At 34.5% G+C, this 17783-nt stretch overlaps 1 protein-coding gene across 5 annotated transcripts in view; it reads left to right on the top strand.

Annotated features, from left to right (window-relative positions):
- The window catches only part of C2CD5 (C2 calcium dependent domain containing 5), a 78312-nt gene extending 60917 nt beyond the window's left edge, over positions 1-17395 (top strand). For 4 of the 5 annotated variants that reach the window (XM_067306086.1, XM_067306101.1, XM_067306095.1 and 1 more), the window contains 10 exons: positions 296-394; positions 808-897; positions 1700-1787; positions 2902-2988; positions 10471-10521; positions 11286-11339; positions 11528-11629; positions 12485-12675; positions 15105-15251; positions 15872-17395. In XM_067306086.1, the coding sequence (XP_067162187.1) occupies positions 296-394; positions 808-897; positions 1700-1787; positions 2902-2988; positions 10471-10521; positions 11286-11339; positions 11528-11629; positions 12485-12675; positions 15105-15251; positions 15872-16003 (1041 nt within the window). In that variant the 3' untranslated portion in view covers positions 16004-17395. The remainder of the gene's footprint in view (positions 1-295; positions 395-807; positions 898-1699; positions 1788-2901; positions 2989-10470; positions 10522-11285; positions 11340-11527; positions 11630-12484; positions 12676-15104; positions 15252-15871) is intronic. The other variant, XM_067306116.1, reaches the window with a different exon arrangement.
- Positions 17396-17783: the final 388 nt, after the last annotated feature.

Here is a 17783-nt window from a genome sequence, read left to right as displayed (position 1 = left end):
ATGAGGCAAATAAAAGGAAATACAGTATTTTGTATTTACTTAATCACCTTTTTCATGTATTCATATACACTAATTCATAAAAATTCTTTGGATGTTTCCTTTTATTTGTAAAATCTCATGATTCATCAGCATTGTATTTGACTGTTACTACAGTTTTTTTTTCCTTTTCTTTCCATCTCTCTCATTTTTCTTAACCGTGTTACGAGTTATCTTCTTCATAAATTTGTTTTGTTTTTCATGTAACATATAGACATATTTGGGGGCAAAAAAAATCAGTGTGTTTGTTTTAATTCAGATGTTCACAGCAGTAAGAGTATCCAGATTAAGCAACATAAACCTGACAAATCAAACACTTAATAAGAACTTTAATGATCTCTGTGAGAATCTGTTGAAGGTAAGAGTCTTATTTCAAACATATTTTAAATCATTCAAATGGAAGCAAAGTCAAATCAGACTATACTGAAAATAACATTTGCTTCATAATTACTTCTCAGAATTAGACTTTATTTTGCACTATGTCTGTAACCTGCTTTAAGGATAGACTCAAATTAATATATAAGAATTTTCAAAGCTTTTTGAATCAGAATGAGTCCTTTGACTGGTAGTGCACTCTAGAAACAGCAATAAAAAGACTACTGCACAGAGTAGATTACGTTCTGCTATGAATTCTTATGCCTCTAATTCTTCTTTGAGAGATATTAGTATGGTTAGATGCTTTCTACTGTGAAAAGAATTCTGCTCTTAAATTTCTCTGAAATAACCCATACGTTTCTTAGAGTAACCCAAATGATGTCTTCTCTTCAACAGAGCTTATATTTTAAACTACGATCTATGATTCCCTGCTGCCTTTGTCATGTAAATTTTACAGTTGCTCTTCCAGAGGATGAATTAGTTCAGGTAATTCTGTATTTCAGCATGTAGATGTGCTAGTGTGGCCTTTAATTAACATTTGCTGTTGTGAGTAAACTAGGCTAGGATTGTGTTACTAGTATGTCTGGTGAATTCTGAAGAAAAACTTAAGGCCATGATGTTCGATGAAGAAAAAGGGTGACCTATTGAGTCATCAGTTTTGAGAATCATGGGACTACATGGTATTAAGAGACACTGTGCTCATGAAATGCCATTATCTTAGTAAGGCATGAAACTAAAAGACTAGATATCTGTAAAGGTTTTACCACATATCTTGTAAATGAGGGAGAAAAAGTACATATGCAATATATTAGGACATAATATATATGCCACAGTACGGCATACCAGATTCTAAGAATGATACCATCATAACTGTCTGAATTTTTCTTTTGGTTTCAAAAGGATGTCATATACTTCCTGATTTTTAAAGAAAATGTTTTCTGTACAAATACAGCATCATTTCTGTGATCAGTTAAAAAAAAATTTTTTATCTGTCTTACAGATATAGTGAGAAATAATTTTTTTTTTTTTTTTTTGGTCATTACACCAAGAATATAAGAATTGATGAACAAAATCATAAGCTTGGGACAAACACTGTCAGGTATATGTTTTTAACAACTGACCTTAGTATTAGTTGCTATGCTCTGCTATGAAGGGTTTTTAATATTTCTACTTAGATTATTTTTTCATTGCTTTTCTGTAGAAAACTTGTTTTTTGCAAAAATCTTTTCGGAGATTGCACAAGAGAAATTTTATTTGAACTAATAGGCCATGTATTTCTTATTTACAGATCACAGTCACAGCTGTTGCAATTACTTTTGACAAAAATCAAGCATTACAAGCTAATAAAACCCCTACAGAAAAATCACAGCAAAGAGGTAAATGTAGTGAGGCATGTAACGTTAAAAGATTGTGTGTGTGTGTGTGTGTGTGTGTGTGTGTGTGTGTGTGTATTTTTATATATCAAAAGAGAGAGAGAGAGTGTTTCTAATGATTCTACAATTTAATTTCAGTTAAATATGGACATTTTCACAGGGAAGTTCTGTAAAAACATAGACTCATAGCAGAGTTGGATAAGATTTTCAGAGTTCATGTGTGTGTCCTGTGGCAGGATCACTTAAACCTGTATGTGCTTGTACTTAAACAACTTACAGTAACATGAAAGAGGTGCTTGGTATTTCCTTATTCCACTATCTTTCCTTGAATATTTTTCTCTAAAGACTTAATAGCCTAATAGATGATCACATTTTCACTTCATTTTGAAACACGCAATGTAGTCATTAGAGAATACTTGTGCTTATAAGTAGCACATTCTGCCCTTACTTCAGGAAGGGAGAAAATAAATTATTTATAATACAAAAAAAGCCCCCAAAAACCTTAAGTAGATCAGTTGTATTTTTGGAGCTCAGTGAAGCATATAGCATTGTGGAGGGAATAGAAGAGACTACTGCAATGTGTGTGTGTTATCCTGCTAATAAAGCACCGTCTTGTGCTAGAAAAGTATGTATGTAATCTGCATATCTGAAAGGAATTTAGACAAATAGTTTGGAAAATACTGCATTCTAAAGAATGGGATTAAGTAGTAGAGCACAGTGTGATATGCTTCTAAAATATTGGTTGTATCTTACCCTGTTCAATAGTAACAATGCATTGTGTTTTCTCTGATGTGAAATAAATGTTACTTTCTACTTTAACACCAGCTAACTCAGATCTGACTGGAGAGTCAAATGTAAACTATGTGAATTGGCTTAATATTTTTTCTTAAGGTATTAAATCAAATCCTAGTAAGTGGAACACAGGTCTGTTCAACCAATTTTGTAGCTGGATTTGTTAGACATCTAACTGTTCATACAGAACTATGTCACTATATGCTTATGCTGAATAAATCTGTTCCAGTCAGACCTGACTAAATTAAATCTGCAATGCTTGTTATTATTGGCAGATCTTGTTTGGGGAATTAATTATCAATGTGGTATGTTTTCTTGGTTGAAGCATCTACAGACAATGAAGAACAGCTACAATTTCCGTTGGAACTTTACTCTGATCCCCTTGCCTCTCAACCATTCTCACCAGCTAAAGGTTGGTTAAATGAAAGAACATTGAGCTCTGCTCTTCACCAGTTTTGAGTACTGCTCTTTCATTGTTACGGTAGCTTTAAAATATCTATACTTTCATATGCTTTAGTATTCTGTGCTACCTTCAGTGTAATGGAAATGGTCTGTCCTTAAATCAAAATTTTCAGGAGTTAGGTAAGAGGGGTTGACTAACCTTTCTTTTTATCTTCTCTTGCAAGTTCCCTGTAGTTCTTTATCTTTTGTTGCATTTAGTGTATTGAAAATGACATAAAAAGGCCACTGGGTGTTGGGTGGCATTTAACTTACAGAATTAGGAATTATTTTATAATTAGGCTTGCCTCACACTGCTTTTCGTGTGTAAATAGCCTGTATAAATTAACTCCATGTACAGCCAGCCTCAAATAATTCATATCATAGTTCTCATGGTGAGAAATATTTTATCTAACAAACATTAGCTGTTCATCTGCACAAAATTGCATGCAGGTTTTTTGAACTGAAAGGAGCCTAAACTTTTACCTGAGAAATAGCTTGAGTCATGCAGTACTTCTAGCTGTTAAACAGCTGCTTTATTTTACCTGAGGTAAAGCTGCATTTCTAGAATAGTTATCACAATTCTTGTATGAGTATATTAAAAATCAGATGGTCATTCATTGTAATCAGCTGTCTTTACTTCCTTCTGCATTGTTGGATAATTTATCTGGTAAAATGGCTAGTGATAAAGGAAATTTAGTAAGTGTAGATTATTGAAAATTTTCTTTACTGAATGGTTAAAGAGCTTCCTCTTTTGCCGACTGCATGAATTCTATTAAAGGAAGGTTTCTACCATATTTACTTGTATTTTCGGGGGTCAGTTTAATTTCAGCGAGAATATTCTCATTGTTTTGTAAATATTTATTTTGTGTATTTGTGTGTACTTAATTTTTAATTGGTCACACTATCATAATGTTAACCTTTCCATTTTTGAAAAGATCTATGAACTCTGACCAAGATAAACTTTCCCTTTGAGTACCAGAGAAGAAAGTTTTTTGCAGTAATGATGCTTCAAAATTTATACTTTCTCTTTTACTGAGGCAGGGAGTACTTGGCTTTGAAGTCCTGGAGTCCAGTATTCAGTGCTCTACAATTATGCTGTAATATTGAGATTGGGTATTTAGTATGCAAAAAGTGAACATGTGCTATCATATTATGGCAAATTCTATTGTTATTCCCCTGTATAGCAGTCTTTCTGCTTTTGTTTTCTTCTTCAAGCCTATTGGTTATGGTTGAGAAAGTAGTAAAGTATTTTGTCACTTAAATAGCAAGAAGCTAGTCTTCAAAGGTAATGTTATGTTATTTTAACATTTGGCTCAGTCTTAGTTCTGTATAAAATGAAGAATCTGTACACTTCTGTAAAATCTTCAAACCAAGAGGTGCTTTGTAGGCTTCAGGTATTTTATTTAGAATTGTCAGTAAAAATGTCAGTCTCATTTGTCTTCAGCATAAGAAAGCCTTTAATGTCTTTTCACTATGCTATTTGTATAATAGGTACTGACCAGTAGAGGGTAGTCTGTTCATATATATCACTTTTCCCAGTTTTCTTCACGTTTCTTGCTGTATTGTACATCACTGGAGGCTTTTGCCTGGGTAATTATTTCACCAGTCATTTCTTTACAAGTAGACACTGAGACTTCAATGTAGTTACGGTTATGTAGCAGCTTGTTTAATCTATTGATCTCCTTATTTTACTTAATTTTCTGTAAGATTATTATCTTTTAAATATTTGTACACAACCTTGTACTGTAATGAGCTTTAGTTAACAAGCTGCTCTTACCGTCCCAGAAGTAAAAATGTGAAAGGTTAATGTTCACTTAGTTGTTTTTAATTTTTATATATTATCTCATTTTAAAATCACATACTAAGGAAAGGGGGAAAAAAATAGTGGGATGGGAAAGTCATGTTTTTATCTAAACAGTTTTGGTTTTTTTGACTCTGTTGTAAATATAAATCAAAATGTAAGATTCTTAGGACCGTTAGTTTACTGAATATTTTTTGTTTGTTAAGTTCTTTGGTTTGTTTTTCTGCTCTCATTTTTGCATTTGGCAGCACTTCATGTATCTGATTTCATTTTTAAGCACTTGCTTATCTTGTTCAATACTGCTGTGAAAGGGCATCGCACCCACATGCTGGTGTGGAGAAGCGCAAGTACTTTATAGATGATACATGTTATTACGTGAGCTGAGCTTGTGTGTTAGGAGCCTGAAGAATGAGCCTTTTTTTAGGGAGCCTTGCTCACATCTGGTGGCATTACAAGTTTTGCGGTCCTGTCCTGTTCCTTTTTTTTTTTTTTTTTTTTTTTTTTTTTGAGAAGTGGAAACCTAACAGTGGAATGAGGTTTTGGTTTTTTGGTAGCAGCCTGGGGAAGAACTTCTAGAATCTCCTTTTCCTTCCTCATATGCCTGCATGTTGTCAGGGCCCTGAGGAAGACTGGAAGGGTTAAAGGATTTTAGCACTCCCTAAGACACTGCTGTAAAGCATTGAGAATGTAAGTTGGGGGATTTTGTGTTTACTACAGCTGTTAAAGCTGTGGCCAACAGGCAGGGACATGAAAAGAGGAAGATAAATTTTGCTTTACTTCCTTACTTCTGTACTGCAAAAAGGCTTTTCAAAACACTTTCAAAGGAATAGAAAACTTAAAAATAGATTACATGCGTGCACTGTAGCATTTAGATAAGACTTGTATGTTGTACTGAGATATATATAATTAAATAAAACTACTACTGTGAATTTGATACAGTTTATTGATATTATTGTTACTGTATAGTGTGTGTGTGTGTATATATACACCATAGTGTGTGTGTGTATCCACACACTATAATATATACTATATACTAATATATAGTATAGTATATACTATTGTACATACTTCTCCAATTACTACAGTGTAACTGGAGAAGTTTCATCGTTTATAACGGACTTAAGATTGATGCTTTTACTGGGCTAGTTGTCAGTCCTTACAACTGTGGAAATCATTATTTGTTGGTATTTGATTTTTGTATTATATTATTGATATTATTTGTTGATGAGCATGAGCTCAAGTGCAGCTCAGTAAGACTTTAAACATGATTAAGCTGCAAATGTAGAGAGAGAGTTCAAGTTCTCCAATTTTTAAAAGTGTCCATAAAACCCTTGCGATAGATGAGATGCATGTGATAACTTTTGAATAAGTAAACAGAGAGAAGCTATCATGTTTGGTTGCTTTTTCTATCAGAAAATCTTATGTACTGCCAAAGCAATATGATCTTGGAACATACTAAGTTTGATGGTACTTAACAGTAGAATGTTATTTGCATGTTCCAGGTATAGATAGGAAGAGAGGGAGAAAATTGTAACATATTGTTGGCATCTTAGTTTCTGACATGACTGTAATATAAGCAGAAAGTAGAGGGGCAAACTGTGGTGCATCCAAATGGACTGTTTGTAGTTGAGTTTACCTTAGTGAGCTTTGCTTTTCTCTCTTTTTAGGGAAGGAAAAAAAAATGTTTATAAAGCCATCTGTAATCAGAGAACTCTTCTTGTGTGTGTAAATAAGTATAGAGTAAGAGACAAATATGATGTGTGCTGAGAAGCATTGGATGTCTCCCAATAGCCTGTTAAATAATTGTTTTTGATGTTAGGGTAAGCTTGCATGCCATAAAATGTTTTTTGCTCTGCTGCTAATATCAAATTATACAGAGGATTGACCAGAAAATGTGTGAAACCAGATGCAAGTATAATAAAACCACTTACTGTAATAGGTAAACTATTAAAAACAGTTTTAATCCTAGAGGTCAAGGCCTGAGTATGTATGAGAAAGCTAGAAGGGAGGGAGATGGGGCAGAGAAAGGAACAAGGAGTGAATAAGAGCCTGCTGAATTAATAGCAAAGATCAGTAGGAAACTACAGCATAGGTCAACCATCTAGTGAAATACAGTGACAGTCAGAGAGCAGTAGACATTCTATAGATAAGGTGGATTCTGATGTTGCAAATCCTTCAGACATGGTTAAGGATTGCACTGGTGTAGTTCAAGGACATGAATCCATGGGAAATGTCTTGGAAGATACTAGAGTTAATAGGAAGCATGGAAGCATCCAACAAAATAGATGACTAGAGTCAGAGTAAAGATTTTCATTCTTGTTACTTTCTTCTGTCTATAGTTAAAAGAACAATTAACATGTTTTAAGTGTCAGTTTCAAATAATTGGCCGGTGGAGTTTGAAGCAGTATAATAATTCTGTAAAGATTTTTAGTGTTTGGAGGGTTGTTAATGGTTGCAACTTCTTCAGAGAGTATGTTTTCCATGGTACTGATAGTTTTTGGTTAGAAAATTAACATATTTCTGTTAAAACATGAATCATTTTGAAAGGAAGTTCTGGTGAAGATCTCTCAGCAGAGAAAGGAGTGCAAGGAAACTGCAAATTGATGTTAGCAGCAAGTTCTATGAGTCACTGTTGGTGTTTTGGGGGGGCTTTTTTTGTCTTTGTTTTGTTTTGTTTTTAATTACTTGATCTCACAATTTAATAAATGGACTGCTCTGACATCCAGTATCTCACTTGATTTTGTTGGAACTCCATGTTAGTATTGCAGCTGTCAGAGGTGATGAAATGCAAAACAAGGTTTTAAAAACAAACTGCTTTTTATTTGGTGAAATATCCTCATTTTAACCTTCTTTGTATTTTTTCACAAGAAATTCTAACAAAATATTGACTTAAAACATCATGAAAGAAACTGGATTAAAGACCCTTTTTCAGTGTTAAAAATAGGCCTGTGAAATATCTTTGCCATACTTCTTAAAGGTGGGTCTGCTTTTTTTTTTTTTTTTTTTTTTTTTAAGTAGACTGATAAGCAAAGCACCTTGGGCTGGGGGCAGAAGGTGGCTTTTCTTTACAATATTAAACTCCTCCAGGGTTAACTGTTAAGAATCACTATTGTTTCACTTTTGTCACCATTTTCTCAAAAGCATAAATAATGTGCTGAAATGTAGAGTCAAGCCCATATAACTACTGATGTGATAGATTTCTCTCCTGGGAGCTTCCCTGCTTCTCCACTCCCCCACTTCCTTTTCATCAAGGATATGGCCTCATTTCTGTGTATCCATCATTTTGTCCTAGCTTATGTCAAACAAGTGAAATAACTTCAGCAGTGGCTCTCACTGAAAGCATGCATATACTCAGCAAAATCTCCCAGAAAATGAAAACAGCAGGCTTCCAAATGCATGAAGAATAAGCAGTTATTCTAATGTTAATAGTTTTATCTCTAGTTTTTTTTAACTGATTCAGAGCAGGTTTGGGGTTGAATTTTGAAAATTATTTGGTATTATCAATATCTAGAAATGATATTTAAAGTAAATTTTAAGTTTTTAACCATGAAATGAAAGAAGCTAGTAGTATTATGGGTGGCTTCACTTTTTTTGCCTACTCTTGATGGCAAGTTTCAAGAGAGGAGTAATCTTCAACTTCTTGTTTTGAAGTGATTCCCATTGTATGTTAAAGACTGTTGTTGCAATTTGAAGCCTGGATGACATGATCCAAATTTTTTTTAAGTAGCAGTATCTACAAATTAAGTCAAAGGGGTTTTTTTTCTTTCTTTTTTTTTTTTTAAAAATCTCTCAGTAAATTAATGCAGTGTGTTAATTTTTCATGTTTGCAGATAGCCTTAGAACCTTCAAAGGCAAGGAGGCATACACCAGCAGCAAATCATTGTTAGGACTTTTCTCAACTTGTAGCAATTTTAGAGGCCTTGCAGTAAGTTAAGGGTATGCTCATGTATTCAGACTCGAGCAACCAGGCAATGATGCTGCTGGTGCTCTAATTGCAATTAGTAATAAAACCAAGCTTTCTGAAGACACCTGAGAACTAACAAGTTAATATTTCACTATGAGTGGGATTGATGTGAGCAAAAGTGCTTATTTACTTCTGATCTAGTTGTCTTGATTCCTGTTATAGCCAATGGAGAAAAATGCATATTACTAGGACACAGTACAGCTTATCCTACAAGAAACATTAATCTTAGGATCAGGTGTATTGTGCCCTAAAAATCTGTCTCCCCTCATAAAGGGAGCAAGAATGAGTTGACATCTAAAGTTGGATGGGAAAAATCCGTCCTGTGTTTCATAGAGACTCAGCATATTTGCATATCTTCAAGACACAAATAGGAAAAGTGGTTTCCCAGTCATCAGTTTTCATTACACCCCATCATTGCAAGTAGGATCTTTTATGTTCACTGCTTCTCAATTTTTACCATGACAAATAGTCTTAAGTTCTGATCATTTTGGAAGTCTAATCTGTTATCATGCTAGAAAATGGAAAAAGTAATTATTGTAAGGTTAAATAGTAACTCATGGCACAATATAGCTGACATTTATTTTTACATTAAAGTAGTATTTTAAGAGTTACTAAAAGGTGAAAAGCCAAAAGTCAGATTGAGACCCAGTTTCTGTAACTGCACACTGTAGTAACAGACCATAAATTCATCTCTCTCATGCAAACTACCAGAATAGTGGGAAGAACAGTCTTCATAGGGCCATTATTTCTAGCAACCTTCATTGTCTACTGTCAGGGGTGATGACAGTAAATGTACTACTGGAAGTGATGGCTCTATATGATTGTTTGTATGCTTTTGAATGTAGAATTGGGAAGTGTGCCAAGACCAGTGTAGACTTGATGGAGTGTACTACTTATAAAAAGAAGGATAATTGGAAGCCTGATTTATGATTTTGGTCTTGCTCTTTCTTCCTGTTTCAGGAACAGCTAAGCTGAGAGCTTATCTGTTGCTTTGTATTCAAAGGGAAATCATAATTAAACTCAATTTTTCCCCACATCCCGAAAATCTTTGTTTTTGGTAATGGATGGGAGGATTAAAAAAAAAAAAACAGGCAGTGGTTTAATTATTTCAAATAAACTTGGAAGTTTTTTTGACATCTGGAACATACAGTCTTACTCACCTAGCTCCTGTTTAAAAAGAAAAATCTCTGTTGCGCGTGCAGGCACACAGGCGTGCACACACACGCACACACACACATACATATAATGTATGTATATGTATATAAATGATGTATTTTTTCCCCAGCCCCATTGAAACTTATCATGTAAAGTACACATTAGGTTTTTTGAGCTCTGTTATTTGTATCTTACTACTTTTACAGCTGTATTTAATTATACAGATATTCTTCAGTCAGAGCTATTTTTTTAAACCAATCTACTTTAATTGGTATCTTAACTGCTTTACAAAACTCTGTAGTAGCAAATGATCTCATTTTAATTTGCAAGACAGATTTAATAAAGTTAATTTATACCAATTTATAATGTGCTACCAAGTTAGATTACTTAGCATAATATACACAGAAGATTTTTTTCTGATATTTTACTCTTTAAAATTGTTTGTAAGAAGAAAACTGTTGCCACATACTACTAAACTCTACAATTAATGGTGCTTGTATGTTACCTGAGTGGAATTTGTTTTGTCTTATCAGAGGTCCTGGAGGGTGCGAGTTCCCACACAGGTATTCCTGCTACACAGAGAGGTGAGTTCACCTAATTTAGCCATATGCCAGAACAGAATGAGCATTCTTGGGATATTGGTATACTCTTTTTGGATGTGTCTTAATCCAGGAAGTGTTTACTAGTTAACTGAGAATGCATGCTCTGATGTGGCTTATTGATATCATGGTATTTTGATTTTTTTTTTTAATTGCAAAATTCAGGTTTGTTAATAATAAGCATCTCTCTGTCAGATAATATTGTTATCACTTTATCTGACAGAAAATCAGTTTCTTGAGAGAGAGCTTTTTTGCTTTTAATATCTTGTCTTAATTTGAAGATAGCATGTGTTCCTTTTGTTTCTTCAGGATAATGAAGAAATGGTGTTTTCAAATCTTTTTTTAAAGATATGCAAACACCCATGCAACTAAAAAGCCATAGCAGAAACAACTCTAGTTTTCATTGTCATGATAATTTGAGGGTTAGGGGTGGGAGAGGTTGGGGGAAGGAAGATGGCATTTTTTAAGGAAAATACTTCCCCATTTAAAACTGAGGTGTTGTTTCAGCTTGTGACCCTTATCCTAATCCCCCAAACTTTTTTTTGGTGTGTAGGTTAGTTATTGATAACAGTGGTTAGGAGGTTTAATTCATGGTCTGCAGCTCTTTATGAAAAAAAAGAATAGCAGTGCAAAATAAAATTAAACAAGGCATAAATAAACTTACAGAAACCAGAATTTAATACCTAACATCAGACTGAAAAAAAAGAAAAGCATAAGGTGTTAATGACTGTATTTGCGTGTTTTTTCAGTGATGAAGTCCCAGTCAGGCAGTTGGTTCACAGATGTGACATCACCAGAAATCGGTACACTGCTTTGGACAAGTGTCCAAACCCATACTGTAACTTTTCCTTTAAACAGACCTGGAAAGGGATGTTCATTCTCTCTCAGACACAGATAATTGCTTCCTCAGAAGGAGCATTGAGATGAGCAAGAGACATCATCCATATTTTTTTCTTTGTTTTTTCTTTTGTTTTTCTGTCTGTGTTTTCAGCAACGTCAATTGATTACAGTTCCTTTGCAGACAGATGCAACAGCTGGATAGAGCTCATTAAACTGAAAGCTCAGACCATAAGGCGCGGATCAATTAAGACAAGTAGGCGGCTGTTTCTACCACGTTATGATGATCTGAGACATATCTCTGATTTCCCAGTGGTGAATAGTGGAGTTCTCTGCCCAGCAATAGTATTGCAGATCAAATGTAGAATGAATATCTGAGTGTGAAAACTGCAGACATTCTTAATGTCTGTGTAAGCTAATATAGAGATTATGAGCTTAGTATCATAAAGAGCAAAATACAGTATTTCTGTTCACTGTTCACTTAGTAAAAATTAGTTATTGATAAATGTGTACGGCTACTAATTATGTAACATACACTGCATGGATGTAGGTGTATGTATGATCTTGGAAAATTATTGGTGAGAAACAGGAGGCAATCACCAAGGTGACAGTCAAGGCAATGGTCACTAAATTAGCAAGTGGTGAGTTATTCTTCAGCAGTTCTTTGGCCACAGGTCTGACTATCTTGCTTAAATTAGCAGAGATTAATATCTGTTTTAATGGAAAATGCTGCACTGGGGAAACACAACAACTTTCACACTCTCCTTATAATAATTTGTTCCTCCAGCAGAATATGTATTTCAAAATGTTGGCACTTTTTTCTTTACCTTCACCTTATAACTGATTGTTGTATGTACAGCTACTCGCCTCAGTGTTTTCTTTTGCAGGAATGCCACTCTTCCAAATAAATTCCATTTCAGCTTTTTGTCTCCTTTTGCATGCATTGCATGATAATTTCCTTTCTCACATGGTATGGCTGAGCATCACAGGCAGCTGAATGTTGTCACCAAGCTATTTGGAAACCATAAAGAAGAGGTGTTGTGTTTTAAGAAAAAGTAATTAATCTTATGTGGTAGTTACTTTCTTTTCTTTCTTTTCTACCTTTTTTTAGCTGCTTCACTTGATAAAGCAAGTCCATTGGCTGAGGGACACTTACGGCACCGTTCTGTTCCATCATGCACCAATTCCACCGTCTCAGTTGTTAAGATGACACCTCTTTCTTTTATACCTGGGGCGAAAATAACCAAATATCTTGGGATAATCAACATGTTTTTTATACGAGAAACCACTTCTTTGCGTGAGGTGAGCAGCATGTCAGAGATTGGCACTTTTTGTTAATAAACAAAGCAAAATACATAATCTAGTATCTGCAAAGGTTTGAATTGAGGTATGGCACAAGAGAATTGAGGCTTTATGACTTGCGGCTAGGTGCTGAATGAGGAGTAGGGGACTGTTGTGCTGCTTTTGTCCTAAAAGAACTGCTTTTGACATTTTGTGCCTTCTCAGCAGCAGGTAGCTAGTGATACTCAAATGATGAACTCCAGTCCTGATCTGGACAATAAATATTGCCCTGAGCATGCAGAAATCTGAGATATGTTCCTTACCATTTTCCTGTCATTTTGGGAAGTAGCTGCATCCTTCTGCCACAGTTTCTATTCACAGAAATGGAATGCACCTCTTGTCTGGCTTGCCAGGGCTGAAGCTGGTGTGCTGGTGCTGCTAATTGCACATTGATAAAATTACATAGCAGATTTAATAAAAATGATCAGCCTTCATAAAAATGGGTTAAGTAGCTCTCTGTAGAAACTTTTATCAGACAAACTTCTTGTTTGGATCTTGCAAATTATGGCCTCTTTTAATGTGAGCAATCTGTGAAAATGACATTTTCAAAAGGGTATATGATACAACCTGGGAAATGGTTACATGGTAGTTACTGTTCTAACTGCAGTTTCTGTAGATACCAATTAAATGCTGATATGAGAATTTTGTAACTCTGATAGATCTCAGCAGATGTAGGTTGCTCAAGTATTTATTCAGGTCCTCCATGAAGTTGGGAAGCCTGTGCCATGTCTGTGATGCTGTCAGTGTGCTATTTTCAGCACCTAGGGCAGCTAGTTTAAATCTATTTCAGCTACATAGGCTAGGTCACAAGCCAGTTTTAATACTAGTTGCACAGTATTGCCCTGAGGCCATAACAAAGTCAAAACACAGTGGTAATTATATCCAACTTGAGCAATTTATTTCATATTCTACAGAAAAATAATTAGCATTTGTATAGTAATTTCGGTTATAGTAATTTACAGAAGTTTGAGGCCCTGTGAACACTTTCATAAGTACAAGTATATATAAGACACTGTGCTTCAAAAATTAATGGCACTTTTAAGTCTAATTTATCCATTGCTTTTAGGTTCTGTAGTTCACATTTGGATATCTGTAATCTTTATTAAATTTTGTGTTGGATTTATAACATTACTGAATTTTTTTCACCAGTTTCTGTAACTGTTCAAACACTTTGACAAAATCTACATTGCATATGGAGTGATAAACTCATATTGACATTTTGGGTTCTGGCTGCAGTTGACTTCATTTGTGCTTTATGCATTGATGAAATTATATTTGCCCTTTTATTTGTTAATCTTCATCCAAGATATGGTTTTCTGGCTCCTAATCTCTTTATCTGTCTGTTCAGGGTGGATTATACTCTTTCCAGTAGTGATCAGGGCAGCCTGTACTTGTTCAAGTTTAGCATAGTTATGTTGCTTCTTCTAACTGCTTGACTCATTTGCTCCAGTGGCACACATAAGTGGGAAGTCTACTGGTCTTGCCTTTCAATTTCATGTTGAAATTTTACAGATCTTTGGATCCAGTAGTGAGCTCTGTTCCATCAGTTTCTTTCTTCAGTCCTTCCTGTTTTTTTTTCCCCACAAATGGTTGCTCATGTTCTTTCATAAGGACAGTCTGTGAAAAACTTTACTTCATTGTTTTCTTTCTCCGCCCTTCACTCCAATTTGAATCATCCAGTTCATAGCCAAACAAGCAAAAATCCCCCACAAGCACAGTCAAGTCAAAACAATAACAAAGCATGATGGCTAGAAGTTCTGTTGGGCTTCATGGAGTGAAAACTCTTAATAGCTTGCTTGGCAAGGGACAGAGCAGAGAGTTGGGCTCTGTTATATTTCAAAGGTTCATTTCTTTACAGTGGAGGTTGAAAACTAATGACAGTCATTAGCAGATATGAAGTCACACTGACCAAAGGTGATGGGCAGTCTCTACCAGTCATTTCCTGGAAGTTAAATCCCTTTTAATCCTCAATTCACTAGAAATTATGCTGTACCTGCCTCCCGGTTTTCAAAAAAATGGACAATATCCTCCCTGATGAAAGAAAATAGCATTAAACAATTGTCACTGGAATACTGTATGCTCCTGCAAAGGTGTAGGAATGTCTGAAAAGTATGGGTGGGTATATGTAATATAATGACTGCAAATAGCAGTCAAAAATGAATAACCTAGTTTTTCTTTTATTCGCATAGTAAGTTCCATTGATCTGATTTTTAACAGTAACCCATTAAACAGTGTTTCTGTATTCCTTGGAGAGTAGTGTTTAAGTTCTGTACATGTTCTGTTAGGACTCACTGGAATATTCAACTGATAAAATGCAAAAAAGGTATTCAGCATCTTGTAGTGATGCTTACATAACATATTTTTGTATTGTGTATTTTCTTCCATTTTAGGAGGGTGGTGTCAGTGGTTTTCTCCATGCTTTTATTGCTGAAGTGTTTGCAATGGTGAGAGCTCATGTGGCAGCTTTAGGGGGGAATGCAGTTGTCTCATACATAATGAAGCAGTGTGTTTTCATGGAGAACCCAAACAAAAATCAGGTAAACTGTGATATGAAATAATAGTGCTGTTATGATTAGGATGATACAAGTACATGTTATATATATATAAATATATAAAACAGCTGTAGAGCTGGGTCTGCACACCACTTTTGGATCTCTCTTCATAATGTTTGTTTAAAGAAATGGAGAGCATTTTAACCCCTGTATTAACATGAAAATGCCAATATACATCTTAAATACCTAAATGGGTAAAAATACTAAATTCACTGAACTGAAGTAAATTACAGGAAATGGTAGTGCTGATTTATTTAGCTCTCCTAATGTTGTGATGTTAGTATTTTCATCCTTATGTGGAGTTGCTTATATAAAATGCTCTATTTTGGCTCTAAAGGGAGAAAAGTTATTAATAAGGCAGGCAACTAATTCTTGTCTTTTGGGTATATAAAATGTTTTCAAAGCAGTAGTGAAGGGAAGTGTAGATACCCAGATATTTCATTTGTGGTGGTCTTACAAGAGTCTCTTTGCATGTCTATCTGTGATCTCTGTCCACTTTTCTACTAGCTATGTAGCTATATCTAGCGACTATAAATAAACATTGTAAAATATATAATAAAATATTTAATGTTTGGTAACTGCATCTTGTCCTTTTTTTGTTTCAGGCCCAGTGTTTAATAAACGTAAGTGGAGATGCAGTCATCTTTGTACGTGAATCTGAGTTAGAAATGTTACCAGTACAGCCTTCTACAGCTGTTTCTCAACCCACAAATTCTGGAGGAGATGTCACAACATGAAGTCAGAAAAAGTGGAATAGTCTCTGGCAAATATAAAGATTGTTTAAAATGTGGGAATTTTAGGTCTGCATCTTCAAAATCAGTATCTCTCCACAACATTAATGACCAAAATCAAAGACAATCGCTGCACTTTGTCTTTCAACTTTATGTAATAATCAGGGCAGGGTATTGACAGGGATGCTCTGATTCTTCTTTTATTATTACAGGCCCCTTTGAAATACAAACAGAAGATGAAACACTGATATGGAAGTATAGATTAAAATAGTAGACAGCAAATGGAACTATGAAAGTAAATAAAAATGCTGTTGCATTTTTAAACTGTTCTACAGGACCAGGATGAGCTATAATTCAGAACAGTCTCTGAGTTTGCTTATTGTATTAATTAATTTTGAAATCATTAAAATAAAAAAATAAAAAGGGAAGATAATTGAAAAGCCTGTATTAGCAGCCACTGTTGAAAGACCAAGAGATTTGTGGACAGGTTAATAAAAAGTGGAATGAAGTCTGAACTTGTCTTAGATCATAGAGTTTGGAGGAGGAGAAGAAGAAGAAGCACCAAAAATATCACAGTTTGAATTTCTGCAAACTAAAAAAGTTTTTCAGCTGTTTGTGAACTACTGAATATTTTCTGTTTTAAAGCATTTTTTTAAAGTTGCTGGACAATGATGCTGTATTGTAATAATCCATATGGTGAAAGTAAGTTGGTTTTTTCTTTTTTTTTTTTAATGTGGGTTAGGTGCTATTATTAAAAAAAAATTCATTTCAGTGTTTATAATTTTTTTTTTCCTTTTTCTTTTTTTTTGGGGGGGGGGGAAGATTCTGCGAAAATTGTCTTGAGGCTGATTTTCTTTTCTTAGGGCACAATCCTCTTGCAAGGGTGACATAAACAAGGTTCTCTGTAAGTCACTTATACAAAGATGTAATCCAGCTTCCTTTCTATTTAGCAAGTTGGAAAAGCCTGGCTAATAGGGGCTAAAGTATGTTTGTGATGTTCATTTCTGGAAGTTGTTTTTCTTTTCCTATACTGTAACTGGGAAATGAGGGTACTGCAAGGAAGGACAAGTTTTCATTTCCAGCAAATCTCTGAAAGACATTGATAGTTAACACAAAAATGCTAACATTTGATTTGAAGATGCATTCTTACTTAATTCTGACAGCATCATATATGGAACTTGAACAAATATGTAAACTTGAATGTAAATACTCTGCTTAGTGCTGAAATTAAGCAATGGCATGATTATTTGTTAAATCCAATTATTTCATTGTAAATTAGCATGAAAATCATTCTTTGCACAATAAATTTCTGTATAAAATTTCTTGCTTTTTATATATGTTGTAATAGTTAAATGTGTATACTGGATGCATATTAAAGATGTCGTGCCCCCCTTCTCAGAGGAACTTTTTTTTTTGTATAGAGTATTATGACATGCTTATTTGAAAGTCAGACTTCATTAATTGTCTTTATATTTAAAGTGCTTGAATTAGGTGCTTACCAGAGCACTCTACTAATATAGGCATACCTCAGAGATGTTGCGGGTTCAGTTTCAGACCACTGCAATAAAGTAAATGTTGCAATAAAGCGAGTCACACAAATGTTTTGGTTTCCCAGTGCATATAAAAGTTATGTTTACACTATACTGTAGTCTATTAAGTGTGCAATAGCATTATGTCTAAAAAACCAATGTACATAATTAAAAACACTTTATTGCTAAAAAATGCTAACCATCATCTGAGCCTTCAGCGAGTCATAATCTTTTTGCTGATGGAGGGTCTTGCCTCG

This window comes from Apteryx mantelli, chromosome 1 (assembly GCF_036417845.1).
Source record: "Apteryx mantelli isolate bAptMan1 chromosome 1, bAptMan1.hap1, whole genome shotgun sequence".
Lineage (NCBI taxonomy): Eukaryota > Metazoa > Chordata > Aves > Apterygiformes > Apterygidae > Apteryx > Apteryx mantelli.
Note: the sequence above shows the minus strand (reverse complement) of the source record. Positions and strands in the feature narration are given on the sequence as shown.